Raw genomic sequence first — 24,987 nt, 5'->3', positions numbered from 1 at the left:
GTATCACTGTTGGTGGGACTCCTGGGTGGCTCAGTCGGTTAAGTGTCTGACTTCAGCTCAGGTCATGATTTCAAAGTCTGTGGGTTCGAGCCCCGCGTTGGGTTCTGTGCTGACAGCTCCAGAGCCTGGAGCCTGCTTCACATTCTGTGTCTCCCTCTCTTTCTGCCTCTCCCGCACTCGCTCTCTGTCTCTGCTTCTCAAAATAAAATAAAGACATAAAAAAATTTTTTAAAAAAGTATCACTGCCGCTAAAAGAAACTATTTCCCCCCTATAAGGATCCAGCTTGAGTCCATGAACTGGACCCCTTTGTGGTAAAGGACGCGTTATTTGGACAAGAGGCAGACCTTGAATGGGTTTTAAGAACTGGAAGGTAGTAATGTGTCTATGTTAATTTTCTCTCTCTTAAACATTTTTAAGTCATCTCTACACCCAATGGAGGGCTCGAACTCACAACCTTGAGATCAAGAGTCGCCCGCTCCACTAACTGAGGCAGCCAGGCAGCCCACTGTGTCAGGTCTGATTGTGCTGGTTGTATTGTGTTTACGCAGAAAACCACCCTCATCTGTGGGAAAGATGAGGTGCAGAGAGCGCATATGAGCAAGATAACCTCGCAAGCAAAACGTTGAACCTACAGGCCTAGCGTCTTGAGGACGACCTTCATTCCCAAAAACCCAGTGCCCATGCTAAACAGAAACCTACACGCATTATGAGGATATAAGACATACATTTGTATGAAATTTGTATGAGAGTTTAAAAATTCTTGATTAATCATTTTTAAGGTGCTTAAACCTGATCAATTAGTCAGGTGACACCTGAACTCAAACGTTACAGTAGAAGCACTGGACATTTCACATGTTTGCACAGAAATTTCAGACAAAGTCACGGGGCCACTGCTGCTTGGAAGCTCCTTGACGGCAAGAGGCCAGGCCCCGCGGGGCCCACGAAGGCAGGCGCTTACCCGGGAGCAGGCCTCTTCTGCGGGAGGCGGCTGGGCGGCTGGGGTGGCAGGGGCGGGGGCAGGGCCTTGCTCGGCGGGACCCCGGGCTGGGCCGGCTTGCTCTGCTGGCTCAAGGCTTCGATCACACTGGGCGTTTTCGCCACTGGAGGGGGCGGCGTGGGAGCCAGGGGGTCTGTGGAGAGAAAAGGAGAGGAGCACAGGCCGTCAGACCTCGTCCTGACCCCCCTTCTCACTCACCCGGGGCTCCTCTCACAAGGGCTTCCTTTGTTCTATGGTGATTTCATAAGGAAAAAAACTCTTTTTATTGCAGATGTTTTAGAAAATAGTGTTGGCAGGGAGTCCTTCCGAGCCTCCAGTGAGGGTTAACATGTTTCTAGGAGCCTGTAGCTCCCCAGCTGGAAGTCCCTGTGGGGAAGCCACCGCGGTGTCGTGCTGTCCACCCTGGGACCCGGAGACACCCGGGAGGCTCAAGTGAGGGCCAGGGTCGTCCCGGGCCAATCCTCTCTCGGCCTCAGCCGGCCCGCGGGCCCTGCACCTTTGGCCCGGCCACCGAGAGGCCGTGGAGCGCTAACTCTAACGACTCCGCGACTGTGAGGGGGCAGGGCAAAGACTTGGGAGGCTGAGGATGAGAGAAGCGACGGGCTTCCCCGGAAGTCAGAGAGGTGGTCAGACGCGGAGCTGGCCCCGAGCCCCTGGCTCCTCTCCCCGCTTCCTGCTCTCTGACCAACATTAGTGCTGTCCCCAAATACACGGGGTCCTCGCTGAGGCGGTAACTGTCCTCAGGACAGGACGGGGACACCCAAGGAGACTTCTGGTGCCACCAGGGCACGTGCACATGGCACATCACCGCAGCTGGGGCTCGGCCTCTCCCGTCTTGGGGTACAAACTACAGGGAGCCAGGAGGGGAGGTCTGCACTCTCAGTGCGAGGCCCGAGGTGCCGGGGCCCCTCACCCCCCACCCCAGCAGAGCAGGGAGGAAAGAGGCTCAGGGCCTGCGTCCAGGGCTTGTCTCACTGCTCCAGTAAAGCCATTCCTCTTCTCCACCCCCTCCCAGTCCCTTCCTGGGACTTTCACCTACGTGTCGACACTGAAGAAAAACACATACCAGATTATATCCAAAGGGCTGTGCCCACATATTGAGAAGCACCAAACGGCCAGAGGGAAAGAAGCCCTGGGCTCATGCGTGACAGGAGGAAACGTGGCTGAAATGCTCGGGAAGACAGAGGAGGAGAGTGTGTGAGCCCCCCCGCCCGGCATGGGGTGCGGGTGGGACAGGAGCCTGCGGCTGGAGGGGCCGGGGCCGGGGCCACACAGTGCCGGGCCCACAGCAGCATCTGCTTGTGGGCGGGTGACTTCACAGCTCTCCCCACGCGGCCGCCGAGAGCACCCCCCAGCCATCCAGATCCAAAAGCCCATGGCAAGAAAGGAAAACGGAAAAAACGTACTGGTAGACGTCACGCGAAGAGGGGGCAGCGGTGGATGGACAGCTGGCGGATCTGACGAAGATCGCTGCCTGCTTACACCGTCCACACTTACAGAGTTTGTCTTCCACAGGGCGTTAGCGGAGGAGGCTGGCTGAACTGCACACGCACGCACATGCACACGCACGCACATGCACGCGCAGGCATGCACACACACACCCACGGATGCACGCACAAGCACAGAACAAAAACAGAAACAGAACACCGCATTATTGATCCTCTCTCTCAGAAAAATGGTAAATATGACCCCTCTAGAATAGCATTAAGACCACAAACAGAATGCTGATTTTTTAAAAAAATTCTTATCTCTGGTATCTGGAAGATGGACGCCTCTACACACACCAAACCAACGGTGCTTCTGGGAAAGTTATCAGCTGGTTTTCGCAGTCTTACGGATTTTCTTTCTCCAGTAGGAGTACCGTTTGAAGAGGGAAACGAGTGACCATGATGCCATGCCCTGAGCACTGCACTCAGCCTGTAGAACGTCGGCTTGTCTCTAGCCGTCCATCATGGGTGATGAGATGGGTGCCCACACAGGGGAGCACCTGTCCTCAGATCGCACGGAGAGAAGGGTACAAATGAGAGACAGCTGAGGGCCCCCCACCTCCTGCAAACACTTCTGGCTACAAGTCAGGTGACAGCAAGGAGGCTCAGCTGACACACCAGGGAGACGGCACTGCCCAGGTCACAGTCCTTCCTCTGCCCCACAAAGCTCCGTGCATAGGGGTGACCTGTGTCTGAGGCCGTGCATGGCCCACACGGTGGGGGGTGGGGGGCGGGCCTGGGGCGGAAAACAGGCACCCCCACACAGGGCATCCGTGCGGTGGGACATGTCTGTCCCAGGCAGGGACATGGAACGTTGGCTCCCTTTTCTGTCTGTTGTGTGGGCACAAGCGTGGATTAGGCCAAGAACAAGGGGGACCCTTTGGGGGCTACAGGGATGAAGCACAAGTATACCGTCAAAGACGGGCATGAAGCTAACCACAGAACAGCCAGAAAAATAAAGTATGAAAATCCCCCAAACCCTCTTAAGACTTTAGGAGAGCAAAAAATAAAGGTGAATGGTTTTTTTGTTCATTTTGCATGACCAACAGAGCAAAATAAAGTCTTTCCTCCAATGACACACAAAGTCAGCAAAAGCCACTAGTGGGGTGGAGGGGACCACACCACTGTGGCTGTAGCCTTGCACGCTGAATACATGTGCACGGGGTGTGGGGGGAGGCGGGGAGAGAAGAGGCCCCACGTGGACCCGATCGTGGCTGCCCTCAGCTCCCTGGGCCCCTGCTGGCCCTTGGGGTTTCTCTCCTGCCCAGGAACCGCCCCGACCAGCCCTGGGGTGTGGGCACACAGGGGCCACGTGCTCTGTGGGGGAGAGTAAGCGGGCTGTTTCTGGGGCCTGCCTGGGCAGCACCCTCTCCTCTTGGGGGTCTGCTCCAGTGACCCAGACCACAAGCCCAGCAGTCTTCTCTGGGCCTCCCTGAGAGTGGGGGCCACGGTGGGGGCGGCACAGACCCAGGTGCTGGTGGCTGCCATCCTCACCCCCTGCCTGGGCCACAAGCCCCACTCTCGCCCCCTCCCAGAGAGCAGCTGCTGTACAAATGTGATCGGGACAAACAGCAGCGTCCAGCGGCCGCGGTGCAGGGACATCACACCCCCTTCTCACGGGAAGCCCTCCAGAGGCCACCGGCTGCGTCTGGCAGCCCTAGCCCAGAGCCATGCCGCCCACTTGCTGGACCAGCTTCAAGGAGCAGAATGGCCAGCTGGCCTTCAGTCCTGGGAAAATGACCTAACTTCTGGGGGCCTGTTTCCATTTTAATAAAAATAAAACCCAGCATCTGTTGAGTCCAACTCACCGTGTTGTGACAGAACAACCAACGTCACGTGTAGCAAGCTGTGGCACTTATGGCCCTGGCAGGACCCACAGGGGTTATTTTGTATCTTCACAATTAGGGTGTACACTGCTCCCCACATTAGCATCTTTTTATCCTTCATTTCACGGGGATTGCAGAGATAAAAATAATCACAGGCATCACAAGCTGGCTGAATGCAGGCGGGGGTGGGTGAGGGGAGATGAAACAGGAAAGAATTAAGGCAGCGGGAGGGGTGGTGAGTGGTAAAGCAGACAGAAAAGGAACAGAGAGAAGGTCTGCGGGAAGGTCTCACAGGAGCAGCGTCAGGGGCTGAGCCACCCACCTCAGGCTGCCCTGGTGGAGTCCCCGCGCTCCCCAAGTGACACAGATGCCACTCCTCTGCCCAGGACAACGACAGAGTCAGAGACTCCACACACCCCCCAGCATCCTGAGACGAGCACTCCTTTAGGACGCCAACGACATGACTATAAGACACGAAACCCCACACGTCATCAAGCAGGAGGCAAAGCAACTAGAAACTTCCTAAAGCAAAGCCCAGACGACCCCTTTGTGCACCGGCAGGAGCTACAATGGTTCAGTACCTTTGGCAACGTTCCGTGGGGGCAGTGGGGGGGCGCTGGCCGTGCTGGGGGCCACAGGCTGGGAGGGTGGCGGGCTGCCACTGAGGACGGCTCCGTACGTCTCGTTCTGCAAGATGCTGGGCACAAAGCTCCTCTGCTTGTCCTTGGCCAGGCTGGCGGCATCTCTGGCCAAAGAGGCGGCATTTGACTGCAGCTGGCTGGACCCCAGCTGGTAGAAGCTGACGGGCCGGTCTTCTCGCCGACTGGGACTGGGCTGCAGAGGGGTGGCGGGCAGAGGCGTGTGAAACGTGCGCACGCTGACCTCTTGGTCATGGCGTCCAGTCTACTTGGGCATGGTGCCTTTGTGGCTCTCCACTGTTACATGAGAGCTGCAAGGTTTAACAGCCACTCCTACCATGTCTCCTAACAGAGACCTACACACACACACACACACACACACACACACACACACACAGAGCCATGATTCATACTTTACAACTCTCTGTTATGTGAAGGACTTAAAACACAGGCGACTGCATCCTTATTGGCCAGAGCTAATTTAACCTAGACCTGCATTTTCACTGCATTTCCCCTTTGTACATGTGCTGCCAACTGAGCACCCAGCTACAATCAATCCCCAACAGCTACGTGGCAAATTCAGGGGAGATCAGGGTTTCTTCCGGCATGAACGGACCTCTTGAGACTCCTCTAACTCAGGAGTCAGCAAATCATGGCCTGTGGGCCACCACTTGCTTTATAAATAAAGTTTTATTAGAACACAGCCATGGCTGGTCATTTACATACTGTCTACCTTGCTTTCAAGCCACCCTGCGAGAGCGGAGTAGCTGCAGAAAAGATGGTGATAGCTCAGGCCCACAGGCCCGAATATTCATTACCTGGCCCTTTCAGTTTGCTAGCCCTTGCTCCACCAGAAGGTCATGTGCATGGAACCATGCCTTGGGTGATTCAGATCTAATTTGTTTTAAATGTCAGCTTCATTGTAACAGCTGTGATCTCGAGCAAATACCTTAACCTTGCTGACCCTATTTCTCCTCTGTTCAATGGGTAGCACTGTGGTTCTCTGGCACAGTGCCAGCTTAGCAGATAAAATGTTGGCTGACACAGCCCACCTCCCCTCACAGGACCACCTGCCCAGTCAAGGCTCTGGCCAACCCAAATGCTCAAACTCAGCTCAGCTATACAAACTCTATGGCTAGTGGCTCTTCACACATATTTTAAATTTAACAAAGCCCATGGCTGTATGAACTACACCCTCCCTCTGATGGAAACACAGAGTGGGTAGATGGGTGTTAGCACTTGCTGTCAGACTTCTGTTTGGACTGTGTGACCTGCTGTGTCCTGTCCCCACAAGAATGGAATGTGTGTACTCACTCTGGGCCAACGTGTCCAGTCTTTTTGTCAGGTGGGTAAGGATGACATTGGTCAGCTCTTCTCACTTTGATACTGTTTTCTACCTAACTCAGTGGAGAAGTTTCTTATTTGAACACAAAGTAAGTACAGATGTTCACTGCTCCACAAGCGAGGAGAGACAAGGAGGTTTTGGAAACGCCGTATATATATGTAATCAGATGCGCTCAACGCCTATCAGAACACTCGATAGAAAGCTTTACATGGAGGGCACCTGGGTAGCTCAGTCGGTTAAGCGTCTAACTTCAGCTCAGGTCGTGATCTCAGGGTTTGTGAGTTTGAGCCCTGCGTCAGACGGGCTCTCTGGGGGCAGCACAGAGCCTGCTTCAGATCCTCTGTCCCTCCCTCTCTGTCCCTCCCCCACTTGTGTGTGCGTTCTCTCTCTCAAAAATAAATAAAACATGTGAAAAGAAAGAAGGAAATGTTACATGGCATTCCCCACTGATTTCACGGCAGCAAGGAGTGTGCGCTCTGGGGTCCGTCTGCTGGAGTCTGACTCGGCGCTGAGACCTGTGTGAAGGTGGGAACCTGCCAGGGGCCCCCAGGTGTGCAAGACAGAGTGTCAGGAGCAGGAGCCTGGACTCTGGAGGGAAGTGCCCTCTGTCTGGCCCCAAGCTGGTCTCTAAATACTGGCCTCACTGTGGCCGAGTCGACTTCTCTCGAAGCTTCCACAACCCCACTGGATAAAGGAAAAAGTCAGACCCACAGCTCTAAAGGTCATTTAATGATTCCAGTTAAGGTTTTAACGACCAATGAGTGGATGTGACCCGTGACACTGGGGGCCCCTGGCTCTTTATCACCTGCACAGTGCAAGGGCTTCGTCTAAAACCCACTAGACCCCACGGGGCCCCCATTTCTTTCCCTCAGGTCAGACAGTGAGCAGCTAACAATGACGACCCAAGGAAGGTTCCCCTGAGTCATCGATGGTGAGAGCTGGGAGCCGGGTGGCAGCGTGGGAGGGTGAGACCAAACACCTGCTGAGATCAATGTGGGCAAAAAAGAGAACTCCGCTTTTTCTACAAAGCCACTGTGTGCAGAGGGGACGCTAGGATCCACCCCACTCAGAACGAGGCCCATCACGACAGCCCTGGCACCTGCGGCCTGACACTGACCTGCAGTTTCTCGTCCACATCGTCATCGCTCTCATCCAGGTCTTCGTGCAACAGCCGCCACTCGTACTCGACGTGGACATGGGAATTAAACCTTCCAGACAAGGCCTGGGTCAGCTGAGAGGACGAAGGGTTGAGAAGCTGCTGAGAGGCGAGCAGCCTGGGGTGGTGTGGGGTAAGGGGAGGCAGAGACCCCGGGGTGAGGCCGGCTGACTGAGATCCACCCCCAAAACACAGAGGACCTTGGAACACTTATCTCCTACTCCCATTTAGCGTTCTGTAAACTGTGAAGTGCTGTAGGCAGCCAGGGCTATCTCAGGTCTCCAGGACGGCCCGCAGGTGCAGACAACCGCACGCAGGAGCAAACTCAACAGACAACGGACGTTTCCACTGTTAACCTGACCGGTCTTGGGCAGCACGAAAGCTTCAGCCCCAAAGACAAGTGAATGTGAATGACTATTTTCACAGTGCTCTCCAGGAACAGATAGCTAGTTCCATTTTAGATACACACGAGAGAAGCAAATCCTTTAGATTCAATGTGTTAGCACGTTAGTCTTTAATTTCCTCCATAGCCAGATAGTAGCTGTGTGACCTTGGGCAAGTTACTTAACCCTTCTGTGTCTGTTTCCTCATCTGTAAAATAGGGATAACAGAAGAAACCGTGTCATAGGTGGCCATTGAGATTAAATGAGTTAGTGGATATCAACTACTTTGAGCTTCAGAGCACAACACTAATTTTTGAAACGACCTTGTAAACTGGTACATGGACTCCACTTTACAAACGAGGAAACAGCAAGAGAGTGAGCCCTGGCATGACATGTCATGGTGGTGCAGCCCAACTGGTGAAGCCCGTGGGCTCTGCCCTCTGGCGGCACTGCCTATTCTAGAACAGGTCAGGAAAAGATGGCGTGGAACGATCTGAATGATTCAGGGCAGGGGAACCGAGTAAGAACGCCAGCTGGAGTCTCCCCGACTCTAGAGATGAGCTGAAGCCGTGGTGGACGCTGATCTCTGCTCCACGTGCCCCACGTTAGGGCCAGGACCACTACCAACATGTCCAACCAGCAAAAGCCCACCAGCGTTCCAAGTGTCACCACAAGGAGGTGGCCGCCTCCTCTCCAAAGACTCCCCCAGTGTGCTTCCTCCTGGCTGCCCCCTCTAGGGCCTGCACCTTGCAGAGGGTCAGGCAGGGGCCCCTGGCCGCGTCCACACCGGGTGGGAGACTCACCAGCTCCTCGCAGTGCTCGTGCCGGAGGCGTCTGGCGATGTCCAGCGGCGTCTCTCCCAACTCATTGGCTAAAAGGGCAACAGATGGAGGCGTTACGACAAGGGGGGGAAGGCGGGCTGCCAGGAGGCGCTGAGCAGCGGCACTCAGTGGAAGTGAGCATGACTCGTGAGCCCCACAGGGAGTTTGGAGCAGGGGGCGCGGCCTGCGGCAGTACGTGGTCGGGGAGACAGAGCTGGCCACGGGCACGGAACCGAACTCCTCAGCGGTCTGCAAATCCCAAGTTGTGCCATTTTCTTCTAAATAAGCCTCTGCCAACAAGGTTGGATTAATTAAAAAAAAAAAAAGAAAAAGAAAAACCTTGGGATGCCTGGGTGGCTCAGTCACTTAAGCATCTGACTCTAGATTTCGGCTCAGGTTATGATCTCCTAGTCATGGGATCGAGCCCTGCGTCAGTGGCATTGGTCTTCTTGCTGGATAAGGAGCCTGTTCGAAAATCTGTCTACCCACCCCGTCCCCCAAAAAGAAAAAAGAAAAAGAAAAAAGAAAACTTGACTCAAGAAGGTGTGTGCCTTCTTTGTGTTCTCTTTGATCCCTGTTCAACAGGTCTTCAAAATCACTTCCCCCCAACCCGGTCACTACTGCCTGCCCTCAGGCCAGCCACCAGTGCGCCAGGGTCCCATGCAGCAGGCAGAAGGAAGGCCCGGCAGACCCGGGTCCCACGCGGAGGAGACTCGGCGCCCCAAGCGGCAGTGAACGGTGTCTCCTCGCCGCCTGTACACCTGCCACCCCAGGGCCAGGAAGAGACTACACCGGATGCCAGGTGGGGGCTCTGGACAGGAGACAGGAGGGCGAGACGCCCCAAAGCTTGTTCAAGTCATCTCCGCGTGAGTGACATCCGTGGGGCCTGCGCCCTGCCTCGCATAACCTATAAAACACCCGCCAACGGCGGGAAGTCTGTGTGTCAGAGGAGGGAGACGGGTGTCAAACACAGGAGCTGTGCGGGGCGGGCAGGGGAGGCCCCGCCTTCGGAGGGACACGGGCCGAGGCCGGGCGGCCGCTCACCCGTCTCGATGGAGGCCTTCCCCCGCAGGAGCAGCTTCAGGCACTCGGCGTTGTCGGTCAGGCAGCAGTAGTGCAGGGCGGTGCTGCCCTTCCCCGTCTGCTTATCCAGGTTCCCACTGGCCAGGGACGGGGACAGAAGAAGAGAAAGAATGGTGAGTGACAGGCCGGGGGGCTGGGGCCCAGTTGGGGGGTGGGTTTCTCTGAATCCTCCTCTGCGTGCTGGGACCCGGCGCCATGCCTGCTCGTGCGGATGAGGCAGCCGTGGCGTAAGGCCACCAGGGGACTGGCACGATGGCGGAGGCCAGAAAGNGCCTGGGCCTTGGGAAGCCTGTGTGACGTGCGGGCCTGTCCCACAGAAGGGTGGGCCTGCTTGCTTTCATCCTACTACTGACACTTGTCAGGAAGGGGAAGAGCCGCTTTCCAGGGTCCAGAGGACAGAAGCTCCCCTGAGGTCGCTGTTCCCGGGCTGCCCTGACTGGACCCAGCTGACAGGGCCTCGTGATTTCTGGTCCCCCCAGTGCAAAACAGACCGGGTTACCCCAAAAGGCACCATGCTCCCCAGATGTGGGGCAAGCCACTCAACCCACTGGTGGACAGAGCCCTGAAGCATGTGAGGAGGAGGGACGGCAGGGCGTTGTGGCCCCTGGAAGGACAGATGGGGACAGTCACCAGGAGGTGGCATCCACTGCTCTCCTCACGACAGAACCCGCTACACTGTCAGTGTGAAAATGAGCCTCATGTTCTGGTCTCTCCCCTCTTCCTGCTGCCCTCCTTCCGTTCTGGCAAAGAGGAAGCCAGGATTTCCCTTCTCACGCTCCGAGAATCCACACTGGGGGAGGATGGCGCCAGAGCTGTTCCATCCAGGGTCCACGGAGCCGCTGGGACACGCCAGGCGCTGGCCGGGTGGCTTCCAGAGCCCAGTGAACTGCCGACCGGCCCTAAGTTGTGCTACCTCTGGCCACTTCCGTACTTCCCCCCACCCCAACCCCCCAGGGACAGCAGGAAAAGGCAGAAACGCAAAATATGACCTTACTGTCGCACTGGGCAATTTTCCACTCCATTTGGAGCCNCACACACACACACACACACACACACACACACACACAAACACACAGGTTTAAAGGCAACTTCTAATTAAAATATAGAAGCAACTCTTCAAACTGGACAAAATGCCCACAGCCCAGTGCTGCAGTTTACAGTCTCAGCAAAGGCAGGTGGCTCAGGTCCCCGCTGCCCAGGGTACCCCACCTGGGTCTTGTGAGACACAAGGGATGTGAGCATGGGGATGGCCCTGTGCATGGGGTGGTCGTGGGGGCCGCAGTCTGCCTTCCGGGGCCCGGATTCGGATGTCTCAATCTGAGGTCTCCTGAGTCCCAGATGCCCGAAGGTGGATCTTGCAGACACCATGAAGGGTCTCTGCCCCCATGCTCTAGGGTCTCAGGACTGGCGCCTGGCGGCTCACTTCCTGTCCCACAGCCACACAGTGAGGCAGGAAGCTGATCCTCCCTCAGAAACACCACAGAACAAAATCAAATGCCTCCCCTGAGGGTGGAACACCTACCTGTTCTGGACTAAAAAGTCTACGATGTGGAGAGAAGTCCGGTCCACCGATCTGACGGCAAGATGCAGGGCGGTTTCATCCGGCTCCTAAAGACCAAAGAGAAACATTCCAGAATCCCAAGGGGAGCATTCAGTCTTGTGTTCACTGTGAGCAAAACTGTGTATCTTTCTTCCAAAGGCCTTTTATTCTTTCTCTCAAATCGTTTTTTTTTAATGTTTTATTTATTTTTGAGAGAGAGAGAGAGAGAGAGCCAGCGTGAGCAGGGGAGGGTCAGAGAGAGAGGGAGACACAAATCTGAAGCAGGCTCCAGGCTCTGAGCTGTCAGCGCAGAGCCTGACGCGGGGCTCAAGCCCATGAACCATGAGATCATGACCTGAGCTGAAGTCAGACGCTTAACCGACTGAGCCCCCCAGGCGCCCCTCAAATCGCTTCTAAGACATGTGGTGCCCCTCTAGTCTCCACAGCCAACTCTGCCCCTGGGACCATTTCCAGACTGGTCTTCTTTCCTCCACAGAAAGTAATGAGAAATTCAGGGCTTTCATCTCAAAGTCTCCTCAATCTTTATATTCCCATCTCTGTACCAACAACATGCGGTGTTGCCTATAAATGTGTGTGTGTGGGGTCTTCGTCCAAAGACCCCGGAAGTTTCCCCAGTCCTCCTGTGCCCAATCTTTAATACCTGTTTCCTGAATAAACATAAATGCTTATTTTTAAAACAACATTAGAGTTTTTCATTCTGTATTTACAGGTAAGGCCAGGAGTGCTAAGCCCAGACTGTCTTCAATTTCTACTAGGGGACACAGGACCCCCACTNGGGTGAGAGAGCTGGAGGCAAAGGAAATATCCATGGAATGGGGAACATGGGATAAAGAGGGAGGCGCCCCCCAATCCACCTGCCTGGGCTGCTCAGCCAGCCAGGGCCACTCCCCTGTCCTCTGCCTGGGGCAGGGGCTTGACCTTTCTCTCTAGCATTGGGCATCAGGCACCACAGAGCTCGTGCTCGGCTGCTAGGGGGTAACGCCCGGCATCCCGCGCCTTCCTTATGAGGGTAAGGAGGTTTCCAGGGAATGTGTGTCTACAGGGTCGCCCGTGGAAGACAATTAGGACGCACGCCGAGCTGTGACACTAGTGACCGGTTTCCTGTGGACTCGATCCTGACGGTAAGATCCCATGCCACCTTGAGACCCCACCCTCTCAACAAGGCCCTCCCCGGAAACTGGGGGGTGTCCCTCCTTCTCGTGCTCCCTTGGGGAGGAGGGCGCAGGCACGTAACAGGCTGAGGGGCTCCCCCTCCCAGGGATGCCTCCCTGCTCACGGGAGACCGGGCTTCTCCGGCCTCTGAGAAGACGCTCCCTCCCCCAAGGCACGGGCTTTCCTTCCAGGGCTGACATTGTATTTTTGGTTGAAGAAGAATAAACCACCAATTTCTTCCCCAGAACCCAGTGCCATCTTCCTTCAGAGAATTATACCACTTGGTCAGCATTTCGGATGACACTGCCCTGCCACTTTTCCCCTCTCTTTCTTTGCTTTTTAGAAAGTAGCAAGCCACACTCTTACGTGTCCGTTGGCCAGTGGGATTTTTTCTGTGAGATCCACGCCATCAGCATACGCTTGGAGTAACCCAAAAATGTCTCTGGTTTTGACGGCCTCACAAAGGCTGTGGAGCTTTGCTGCATTATCCGCATGCTTCTTCCTCGCATACTTCCTCTCGATGTACTTGGCAGTAATGTAGTCCTTCCTGGCATTCCTGAAACCAAGCATAACCACCTTGTGAATGATTAAGGGCCTCTATTCAAACATATCTAACCTTCAATCATCTGTAACAATTTAAAAAAATTCCTGCCCACGCCCTCCGTGCAGGAAGCACCGTGGGGAGCAGGGAGTAATTGGCTGTGTGACCGTGGCAGTGCCTGTGTCCAGGGACACCTAGAGCATCGAGATCCTCCAGTTTCCAACACAAGAGGCCGCAAGGCCAGGTGCAGGGTACCTGGGCCTGACTCAGGTGCCGAAGGTAACTGGCCAGGTTAGGCAGGCTGGGAGGCCCTCCCTGAGAGTGAAGAGAGTGTCGGGCGCCTGGGGGGCTCAGTTGGTTGAGCATCTGACTTCGGCTCAGGTCATGATCTCACAGTTCTTGAGTTCAAGCCCCGCACTGGGCTCACTGCTGTCAGCACAGAACCTACTTCAGAACCTCTGTCCCCCCTCTGACCCTCCCTGGCTTGCACTCGCTCTCTCTGTCAAAAATAAATAAACATTAAGAAAAAAAAAACCGTGAAGACAGTCATCTTCTCGTTCGTAGGCACTGTGTCTGGCAGAAAACGCACCCCACGTCTGATGAACCAGAACAAATGGGCAGCTTTTGTGGTCTATCTTCTGGCCTTCACATGGCAGTGTGTTCACAGACTACCTCCCCCACAGAGTGCACAATGGCAGCCACTCCAGGGAAGGCACCAGGAGTGTGGGTTCAGATCCCACCCCTACCAGACGGCATGTGCGTCCTGGGACACGCATTTCGTTTCCTTAGGTCTCAAGTCCTATATGTGCAAATGTGTACAACACGCCCTCATAGAACTGGGAAAAATACGTGAACCGACACATTTGCTGGGCACTCAGTAGGTCCTCAGGGCCTGGAACTTGCCTACTGAACTTAAAAATGGAGAGCAAGGGGCGCCTGGGTTGCTCAGTCGATTAAGCGTCTGACTTAGGGTCGGGTCATGATCTATCATGGTTTGTGGCTTCAAGCCCCGTGTCGGGCTCTGTGCTGACAGCTCAGAGCTTGACACCTGCTTCTGATTCTGTGTCTCCCTCTCTGCCCCTCCCTCTGTCTCTCTCTCAAAATAATAAACATTAAAAAATAAGTTTTAAAGCTGGAGAGCAAGAAAAACAGTAGCTCCTGGTCAGGAGGACCCTCAGCATCTTACTCCAAGGACCTTATCACACAACAGCAGCAACAACAAAAAATGTAGACAGGAGTTTTGAGAGATACACTAAATAGAAATTCCCTGTGGCGATCCAGTGAGACGTGTCAGGAAGCAGCCCAGAGACCCATCAGCCGCTGAAGGGAGGAGCACATGCGGCCGCCTGCACAATGCAGTGCTGTTCAGCCACACCAAGGAACAGAGTTCCGACACGGGCTACATCGTGGCTGAGCCCTGAAAACATCATGTGACAGAAAAGAAGCCAGACAGACACACAAGGCCACACACTGTGTGATCCCACTGACACAAAATGTCTGGAAGAGGCAAAGGTGGAGGGGGNGGTGATGGATGTGTACTCTGTGAATAGGGTGAACTTCACTGAATCCCCATTTATTTTTTTAAATGTTTTACTTTTTTTTTTTGAGAGGGAGAGAGCATGGTGGGGGAGGGGCAGAGAGAGTGGGAGAGACATAGAATCTGAAGCGGCTCNTAGAAATAAATAAAACATTAAAAAATAAATAAATAAATAAATAAATGGGTGAATTGTACGGTATGTGAACTGTATTTCAATAAGGTTGGTAAAAAAAAAAGCATGTCAGAGAAAACTAAGTTCCACTGACAATTCAAAAACTTAACTTGGGCCACCAGATGTACAGAGAACGGCCCAGCAGGATTGATCCCCTTGGTTCCCTTCTGGAAAGTGTGAAGTACACTGAATTTCAAGGAATTGGGCATGGGAGGCTGAAGGAAGAGCCAGGGCCCGGTGGCAGCTCTGGGAGCCCGCACAGTTCAGGGCCCGGGCTCCGGGTCAGACGGCTGCTCACACAGGCTCCATTGCCTCATGCTGAGGGGACAGGAGGTCACAGGAGACAGCCCAGCACTCTGGGGACGCCAGCTGTAATGACCACAATGGGCTGGTCGGCTCTTCTCAGCTCAGGGGCCACTCCTTCCCATGCTGCCACCAGGGCTGGGCCAACCGCGTCTGCCATCACGTCACCACCAGTCAGCCACCGAGCCCCTCGGGTCAACGCCGCAGGCCCCAGGAGGCAGCCGACTCCAGGCTCCCAGCGGCGGGCGGCTTCTCTCCCCACCACCCTGACCCAAGACATTCACTGCCAGTGTTAGTGAAACGCAGACTGCATCAACTGTGCTAACCGATGTCCTGTGTGTCACCTCACAAACGCATACCCCGTTTGGTCCTCGCGACATATGCTGTCAACTTTTGTCACCTCCCCAGTGCAGATAAGTAAACCGGAGTCTAGCAAGGGGACACACGCAGCAGGCAAGCTCCCTGAGGGCAGCCCTGCTCTCCGGGCCCATGTTCTCCTCGGGGGGCCTCCTAGCACATTCTGGAGAAAAGCAATGAACTTAAAATGACAACACATTCAGCATGTGTTCAGGAGAGGCCCGTACTTCTGAAGGGTGCGCCTGCATGAGGCCCTTAATCACAGAAAAGGAACAGCACTGTCTCCATAAACAGACATAAATCAGCCTGCTTCCCCCGCCGACCTATTTCTAGCCCCCCACACCCAGCCCCCCAAATCCAAAATTTGGGGATTCGTCGGCCACCAGAGGGCCTTTGGCTTCCCTGTCAACAGATTAATCTGCAGATGGTGTGTCATCCTGAGATAAAACCAGAAGCATACACTCCTTTTCATCTGCAAGTAAAATATCGGCTTATTTAAATAGCCACAGAGCTGGGGCTTTATCTTTGACTTGTTGATTTATTAAATGTGCACTGAACCACCACAAGCAACATATTGTGGTGGGAAATACAAAAATCAGGAAGATGCGCTCTATTAGAGAAATATGTGTAAATACTTTGGTGTGATAGCAAGTGGGATGAAATGTTTTTAAATCGAGCCAAAGGCTACAAGAGCAGAGAGACCAGCAGTTAATTTCACCCGAGCAAGTGTGCAAGTAGGTGGCATTTTGCCATCACACGGGCCATCCGCCCTCATTTTGGGGGAAGAAAAAGGGGGAGGGCTAAACTTCCTTTTCATTTGTGCCACAGCTGGCAGTGGGTGGGGGGTGTTTCAATGCAGACAAAACGTTTATACTGAAGGATTCAAAGCAGATCATGTTCATGTTTTCGAATCATCTAGCCCCAGAGTAGACAAATTCTCTGCTTTTATAAAGCACCTCTGGTACTTGGAAGAAATGACTTGTCATACATTTTGCTCAAAATTGATCAATATTACAGCAGTTCGGGAGAGTGGCACCTTCCCGATATGTTGTTTAGGCTGTATATAAAGGTAGCACAGCAGACCATGACATTTCCTTTGTGAAACGGGGTCTCCCAGCGATCCCAGGGACAGCTGGCTCACCTCTGGGTAACTCTCCAATTGAAATCTAAATGGAGGGGCGCCTGGGGGGCTCAGTCGATTAAGCGTCGACTTCGGCTCAGGTCATGATCTCACAGTTAGTGAGTTCAAGCCCCACATCGGGCTCTGTGCTGACAGCTCAGAGCCTGGAGCCTGCTTTGGATTCTGTGTCTCCCTCTCTCTCTGCCCCTTCCCCCTCACCCCTCTCAACAAGCATTTAAAAAAAAAAAAAAAAGAAAGAAAAGAAAAGAAATCTAAATGGGAGGACCCTAATTTCTCAAGGTATGTGGGATCGGTGCATAGCACTTACGTGGCCTCTACCGCTGCCCTCACCCAGGGGGAGCGAGCAGAGCAGCCAACACCACCGGCCCCACGTCAGCCTCACCACTGCTGACGACCGTCCCTATGGCTCTGTGAGCAGGTGAGTGTTCTCAGAGGGCTCAGAGCAGCTCACAAACCTGCCCAGGTCCCACGATCGGCTAAGGTCCTACGTCCTCTACCGCCTGCGTCTCCAGGTCTGGGTAAGAACACAGATTTGGAACTCAGGTCTTCACACAGAGAGGATGGTAACTTAGCCTCGTGCCCAGTATCCAATCCCCCGGAAATGCAATGGCCAGCACCTGCTGCAGGATTCCGACAGGAAGCAGCCTTCATTCAACACCAACCGAATCCTCTCAGATACTGGACACCTGACAGGGTGTGTAAGGGGCACGGTGTGTTCATGCCCTTGGATGTCTAGGCTCTCTTACTGCATTGCTGCCTCCCCCAGATGCACAAGAACGCAGGTCAAACCATCTCAGCTTCCCAAAGTCAGGTCTCAACAAACCGGTTACAAACACCTACAAGGGCCTGTACCCCCCCTGCTGTGTGAACACCACCACTCCCAGAGTCCTGCCCACTGCTCCTCACCTGCTGTGCTTGAGAAGACACCTATGCCAGCCATTCTCTTTCTACCTTCTTCCAAGGGCAATTCTGTCTCTGTGAATGAATTCTTCTACTCTCTCCTATCACACTGTTCTCATTTCCTCCTCTCCTGGGGGATCACTGGGGTCCAGACTCAGTACTTGAATGCAGGTGTTTGGCCTTTAACTGCCCCGGGGACACCCCCTCTTCCTTCTGTCTGCCCCACTCTGCACTGTACAATAGCAGGTCATCACCCCCCGGCCACCTGGAGCAGACATGCCATCCACGGCCCGCACCTGCTGGTCTTCCTCCATCTACCTCTTGAGCCCAAAGACCAGTGTAAGCCGGTGATTTACACTCTGTTTGATAAGACTGGCAGGAAAATCTCCTGTCAGGCCAGATGGATGCATGAGGCACAAAAACTTCTCGGTCAGATATGTGTCAAAAGTAAAACAAAGACAAAAAATTCTTGTTTAAGAAAACAGTAAACTCTCGACATTTGCAAGGACGCTGGGCCAGAAAACGATATGTGGCTCAGAATCTATCCAGAGAGGGCGCCTGGGTGGCTCAGCTGGTTAAGCATCCAACTTCAGCTCAGCTCACAGTCTCGCAGTTTGTGGGTTCAAGCCCTGTGCTGACAGCTCAGAGCCTGGAGCCTGCTTCAGATTCTGTGTCTCCCTCTCTGTCTGCCCCTCCCCCACCTGTGTTCCCTATCTCTCTCTCAAAAATAAACAAACATTAAAAACATTTTTAGGGGCGCCTGGGTGGCTCAGTTGGTTGAGTGTCCAACTTCGGCTCAGGTCATAATCTCACGGTTCGTGGGTTCAAGCCCCACATCGGGCTCTGTGCTGACAGCTAGCTTAGCCTGGAGCCTGCTTCAGATTCTGTTTCTCCCTCTCTCTCTGACCTTCCCATGCTCACGCTCTCTCTCAGAAATTAATAAAAACATTAAAAAGTTTAAAAAAATAAAAATAAAAACATTTTTAGAACCTATACAGAGAGGAGGAGAGAGGACACCCCTGACGCAGAAGGTGAGGGGGTACCCGCATGCCAACAGTGAGTATGACACTAGTCCTCTCTCTTTCACAGACAAAGAACATCGACCAAAGCTGCTTTCCTGCGGCCTCTTCCTAAGAAAACCAGCCACACTGATTTTTTATCTGGAAACCCAGAAAGGTGACTTACAAAAAACCCCAAACAAGCCAGGGTGATCTATTCCCTAAAGAAGCAACAACTGAGATACCCCAAACCTGCTACTGTCCTGCCTCACGGGGCTTGAGTGCGAGGCCAGTCTTTGCTCAGAAAATGAGAACAGCCAGTTGCATACTTACATGTCACTGCCCGGGTTGGGCTTGACTGAGTCCTCGGCCGGAAGGCAGCATTCCATAATCTCATTGAAGCCTGCATTCCCAATATTCTTGGCAAGCTGCAAAAACAGAAGTCAATTTCAGGGCTCTCAATTATTAATACATCCCACTGCTACACACTACTCATGCATGATGATTTATTTATTTAATGGCCACTAAGAAATAGAGCAATCAAGTGGTTTGCCATCAATAAAGATGGACAAAACCCAAACCCCAAAGGCACTTGTAAAACTAGAGATAAGCAGCAGGTCTATTAGAGAGAAATGTTCACAAAATGTCCCCTGGATGAAGCACCTCGGTGGACAGGAAGGGGCAGTAACTTGGTCCAATGTCAGTTTCCATCCTTATCCACTCCCCCCAGAGCACCTGTGTTCCAACTGAGATGGACCTAAAAAGATCTATTTATGCCAGCCAGGAGGTGGCTCTCTACAGCGGAGGGTGCCGGGCCCGGAGGCCAAGACTCAGGCACTCGGGCTCAAATCATGGTTCTCTTTCCTGGCTTTGTGACCACACCCAAGTCAGTTTACCTGAGTTTAGATTTTTCACCAGTAAAACGGGCATAATGCCTACGTTGCTGGGTTGTAATAATAACAAAGTGGGACAATTTAGGTGAAAGCGTTCTATAAACTGAAGCACAAAAATGGACTTGTTCCCCAGGTAAGGTCCTCGCCCAATGTTCAACCTTCTTATTCGTTAAAATTTAAATGAACACATTTTAACTGATGCTTCCTGCATACGAGGCAGGGCATTCGCTGCAGCTAAGACAGGGAGACAAACGTCACGGCTTGTCTTAGTGGAGCTCAGTATGGCAACTGGTGCTCTCTTCAGTGGACACCACACAAACTCTGAGGGCCCAGGAGCCCCTTAAAAGCAGGGGTTTAATCATCTTATTGGAGCGGCCAGCCCAGCACCTGACAGAGATCAGCTTCTTCTGTGGTGAGTGAAACAGAACTGAAAGCCAGCCCCTGGCGCGGGGCTTTGACGAGAACAGGTATTTCACCTTCAGCGTTGAACATGGCATGACAGGGCGTGTGGAGCCACTGATATTTCTATTCTTGAGCAGTGATGTGGCCACGCGTTACCGGGGATGTCGTGGGAGCTAAGGCAGCAGTGAAATGGGACCGTGAGGGACGCCGCAGGACAAGGGACGTGGGACACCTTGGTAGCGCCCGATGCGTTTCCTAATTTTACCGTCCGTGGTACAGTGAACAGTGTCCTAGATGGCTCAAAGCACCAGACACTCACCAGCCACACCTGGGTCCTCAGGCCATTGTCAGGTGACAAAATCTGGGGCGGCCTCACTGCGGTTTCCTCGAGAACCATGTCAGGTGACAATGCCCACGTTCCACGGACCCAATGCCTGCAATGTTTTCTTGGATCGTCAGTGTCCGACCCGGGACTGAAGCTCAGTATCAGGGGCCCTGTTTGGAGCCAGGCATGGTCAAGTGTCCCCATCTTTCAATATAACACGGACACCATCCCCTAGCCAGTCACAGTCGTCTCCCTTCAGAAGGTAAGGCACAGAACCAGCCACAGCGCCCTTCCGTGAGCAAGGGCCCCACATGCCTGAGTCTGTGCTAAGCAGATGGGAGGGGGAGGCGTGAGGAGGAGAATTCCCCGGCAATCGGCTGCTTCCCTTCTGCTTGGACTTGGCTGGTTTGCGAGGGGACAGCTGGTCCAGGGAGCCACCGCATCCGTGCGTCACGCTCGCCCAGTGCAGAGAAATGTGCCGCCTCACAGTTTTGCCAAGTTCCAGTGAATATTTCGGCCTGCAGAGGACTCCTTTAGAGTCATCAACGAAAGCAAAGCGTTTGCAGATGTTAGCTGCGGGGTCTTGTCGGGTAAGTGTGGGTCCCAGCGGGCCAAGGGGGCAGAAGCCAAGGAAACAACAAGGCTGGTGGTAAGCATGGTAAGCAGCCCCCAACACATGTGCCCCCCACTCCAGGAGGACTCCGATCAGATCTAGGAGCGTCCGGGGCACGTTAAGTGCTACATCACTCAGCGTCACAAATCCCAGCCCCAGGTCCGTCCGCGCATGCACACCGAGTCTTCAGATGCGCTTGGTACCGAGCACGAGACATGGCCCTGCTTGGGGACAGCTCTGAGCTCCGTCTTTTTTTTTGTTTTTTTAAGTTTATTCACTTATTTTGAGAGAGAGCACATGCCCCAGCAGGGGCAAGACGGTGGGGGGGAGGGGGTGCGGAGAGAGAATCCCAAGCAGGCCCCATGATGTCACTGCAGAGCCTGACATGAGGCTCGATCTCCTGAACCATGAGATCATTACCTGACCCAAAACCCAGAGTTGGATACTCAAGCAACTGAGCCACCCAGGCGCCCCAGATAGAGCGCAGTCTAAGGAGACAGAGATGAATAGACAGAAATGCACGGTGCTAAGGGCCGGGAAAGAAGTCTGCACTGAGCACGGAGTATGGAGACGGCACAGGTGTGTGTCAGCAGGGCAGTGAAAATGCCCATGACACCACACACGCCCTGCGTGGAACCCCGTGTCCCTCTGCCTCACTGCGCGGAAGCACCTGAGGACAGGGACCAGAGCCACACGTTTCTGGAGACCCTTAGCATTGACCTGTGCCCAGCCCATGGAGCCGGACTGAGACCTTGGAGTTTATCCAGAAATTGTTTTTAGAGTTTGGGGTGAGGATGGGGAAAACCTCCTGCCTGTCTTCCTGTTTCCAGAGGGTGGGACACCTACGGCTGTGACAGTCTTCCCTGCTCTTAGCTCCCTGAGGGGAGGAGTGGGCAAATGATGGAAAGAACTTCCATGGCCGGGGGCCTCAGCCCCGCCACACCCACGGGACGCCATGCTCAGGGCTGTGGGCTCCTCCTGCCCGAGCCCGGGGCTGTTCCCACACGTGCAAACCTTATTAATCAATCTGGCCTCTTGTAACAATGAATCAGACGTTTGATCTCTCAACTGGCTCCAAATCCATGCGGGAAACTGGGGAGTTATTTCCTGGGCCCTCACATCCCAGACGTGGGGAAGGCTGGAGCGCGTCTCTAATGTACACACGGGTAAAGGCCCAGGGCGGTGAGGGCTGGACCCCGGCAGGCAGAGCTGAGAAATGCTTTAAATGCCTACCTCCAAAAACAAGAGACCAAAATAATTCTCTGGGGTACATGGGAAAAAACTGTTTTCACCTAAGCTTTTAAAAATTCTATTTTTGACATAATTTACGAACTATATAATATACCTCTTAGTAATATAGCTCTAATTATATATTGTTTTATATATACACGTTTTGGTGTTCAGTTTCTTTCTGATAGGGTGTGTAGTTAAAAAAAAATTCAGAGATGTTATTTAAAACGAACAGGTCGGGGTGCCTGGGTGGCTCAGTTGGTTAAGCGTAGGAATTCGTCTCAGGTCATGATCTGATGGTTCGTGGGTTCAAGCCCCGCATCGGGCTCTGTGCTGACAGCTAACTCAGAGCCTGGAACCTGTTTCAGATTCTGTGTCTCCCTCTCTCTCCGACCCTCCCCTGCTCACACCGTCTCTCTCTCTCAGAAATAAAACATTAAAAAAAATAAAAAAAAAAGAAAAGGACACAGGCTCTGGGGTGTGATGGTCTAGAGCATAAATCCTGGCTTCAGTTCTCTGGCCTCATTTAAAAAAAATTTTTTTTTAACATTTATTTATTTATTTCTAGGGGGTGGGGAAGAGAAAGAAAGAAAGAGAGAGAGAGAGAGAGAGAGAAAGAGAGAGAGAACATGAGTGGGGAGGTGTACACAGAGGGAGACAGAGGATCCCAAGCAGGCTCCACGCTGTCAGCACAGAGCACGATGTGGGGCTCGAATCCCTGAACTATAAGATCATGACCTAAGCTGAAATTAAGAGTCGGGTGCTTAACCAACTGAGTCACCCAGGTGCCCTGGCCTCATTTTTAAAGACAGAGTTCTTGTTTGGGTCAGACACGGTATATGTAAAGTACCCCAGGACAATGCCTAAACATAACAGTTGCTCACTAAATGGTAGCTGGTACCACGTATTTTGCTGCCCTTAATTTCCTGGGAGCAGCTGCACGGGAGTCCCAGGAAAGAGTGGTTCCCGCTGTGAGGATGTGCTCACAGAAGACTGTGGAAGAAGATTTTAAAATTATGGGCACAAATAAAATTTCATAATATCAAAGTTTCCTTTACCAACTTCATGTACGATGTCAGATTGATCATATGATACGAGGACCCCGGTACCAACGGTGTTATCTTACGTGTGAACTGGAAATCCGTGCTAAAATGATCTGTGTTGGGGCAGAAGATCTACCTTTCCAAAATCTGTATTTACCAGGAGCATTTCTGGAAGTGAGTCTGCTTTCAAATCTGAGGATACTGAGCGCATGTGATAGAGGACAGGTTCAAGGGGTGTGATCTCCCAGAACTAATTAGTGCTTCACGTACGCGTGTCTTTCCACTGAGTGAGATGTGATTCTAACAGCAGGTAGAGAGAAGAGATTACTGCTAACCAGCCACCTTCACAGATGCCGCTGAAACCTGTTCAGTTAACATGGAAGTCAAGCCTGCTTTGAAACCATAATAAAAAAAGAAGGAAATGATGACGTTTCCACAGCACACCCTCTAAGGGAACGGTGTGCAGATCCAAAACCAGAAAATCATTTATGGCACTAAGTAAAATGATTTTTACCAGGACGAATAATACGGTGAGGCCATATGGGAGGATAGGAGTGGCAATCTACGTGGTGGGCGCCTGTCTGTTTAGGGGTGTCATGCCAGTCAGAGAATGAAAGTCCCCGCCCATCACAGCGCATCACCCTGACATTCGGGCTCCAGGACTGACTGCCCTGAAGGACAAAGAATCACGGCGCCTGTAAAGCAACTTTGCCCAGGCTGCTGCCATGGACACGCTGGGAAGGTACTTCCCAGTTCACCCTCGTATTTCCTCTAATAGGGTACAAGGAGGCTCAATCAACATTTGCTGCACAAGAACACATGCTACGACAAACAACTCACCCGGAGACCCTGATGTCCCTGCCCTGCACATGCTAAAGTTTCATACTTGCAGCAGAACACCAGAGCGGACTCTCCCCGTGGATTCACACATTAGGACATGTGGATCGTTCCTCTGAGAGGATTCAGTTAAAGTCATTCTGGAGTAGAGAATAATGGGAGCTAATCCTTCACAGGTCTTACTGTGTGCCCGGCGGAATTCTAAACACACACACACACACACACACACACACACACACACACACACACACGTCTATGTGTCAAGCCTTCTGGAGATCCTCTGTTTAAGCATCCAACTGTCTAAGCAGAATAAAAATAACCTGGGTGCTTCAAAAACACTTGAGCGTCTTATGCTTTATAGAAATGAATCCTAACCCTTGACAAACACTCTCCATGTGTTGCCGAGCAGTCAGGGTTCTGGGGCTGAGTGGTCAGGGTCCAGGGCAGGACGTTAGGCCCACTGTCCTGGCACGTGGTGGGTGGGGCCAGGAAATGCCCACCTCCCGTGAGCAGCCAGCTGACCACACAAGCAGAACGGAGGGGCAAGCAGAGGGTGGGAATGGACCCCACAAGACTTGGGGGCCTTTTCCCTCTGTCTATAATAACTGAGGAAGAGGCAGACCAGGGAGAGTCTGAACTATGGCAGAGATCAGGTTCGGAAAATACTTGCAGATATTACATAAGCAGGCTCTGCCTGATGGCTCCAGAAGGCTGGTGCCTGGCCAAGTGTTAACCCCCTGTGAGGAGATGCAGACAGGCTCTGGGAGATAAAGGCCAGGATCCTAACCAGGGGTCAGAAGCCACCTCGTGGATTCACTAAGATATGAACATCTTCCCTTCTACCTTCTTTGGTGTTTTCCTATTTAGTAGCCAAGTCTCATGAAGGCCATCAGTTTAATTTTTGAGATACATTTAAGCAGGTGTTAATAGATGTGCTTGGGTCAAGTTTCAACCAGCTCACAAGAGCCATTATTAAAATTACATTATATAAACTCCTAGTTGAGTAAATTATATTAAAAACAAAGTAATAAGTGCTCAAAACTCATCAGCTCCTAATCATTTTACTATCCTGTTTCTGAAGCCAATGACAATCAGTGTTTGTGCGGTGAACTCAGTTACATTCAGGGACTCATGCTAGTTACTGATAATGACACAGATTTGAGAAAATGGCCATGGGAGGAGTACAGACATCTACGGACAGGCAGACTACAAAGCAGGGCTTTCTTTTTCTTAAACATTTGCTGG

At 52.9% G+C, this 24,987-nt stretch overlaps 1 protein-coding gene across 3 annotated transcripts in view; it reads right to left on the bottom strand.

Annotated features, from left to right (window-relative positions):
• ASAP2 (ArfGAP with SH3 domain, ankyrin repeat and PH domain 2) overlaps positions 1-24,987 on the bottom strand; it is a 169,243-nt gene that overhangs the window by 8,036 nt on the left and 136,220 nt on the right. For 2 of the 3 annotated variants that reach the window (XM_077751058.1, XM_077751060.1), the window contains 9 exons: positions 18,733-18,827; positions 12,817-13,006; positions 11,260-11,345; positions 9,699-9,814; positions 8,637-8,704; positions 7,412-7,525; positions 4,893-5,145; positions 2,405-2,539; positions 960-1,131 (listed from right to left, as the gene is read on the bottom strand). In XM_077751058.1, the coding sequence (XP_077607184.1) occupies positions 960-1,131; positions 2,405-2,539; positions 4,893-5,145; positions 7,412-7,525; positions 8,637-8,704; positions 9,699-9,814; positions 11,260-11,345; positions 12,817-13,006; positions 18,733-18,827 (1,229 nt within the window). The remainder of the gene's footprint in view (positions 1-959; positions 1,132-2,404; positions 2,540-4,892; positions 5,146-7,411; positions 7,526-8,636; positions 8,705-9,698; positions 9,815-11,259; positions 11,346-12,816; positions 13,007-18,732; positions 18,828-24,987) is intronic. The other variant, XM_077751059.1, reaches the window with a different exon arrangement.

The sequence above is a fragment of the Crocuta crocuta genome, unplaced genomic scaffold (assembly GCF_008692635.1).
Source record: "Crocuta crocuta isolate KB4526 unplaced genomic scaffold, BGI_CrCroc_1.0 scaffold129, whole genome shotgun sequence".
In the NCBI taxonomy this organism is placed as follows: Eukaryota; Metazoa; Chordata; class Mammalia; order Carnivora; family Hyaenidae; genus Crocuta; species Crocuta crocuta.
The sequence above is the reverse complement of the archived record's forward strand: the minus strand, read 5'-3'. Positions and strand labels throughout refer to the sequence as shown.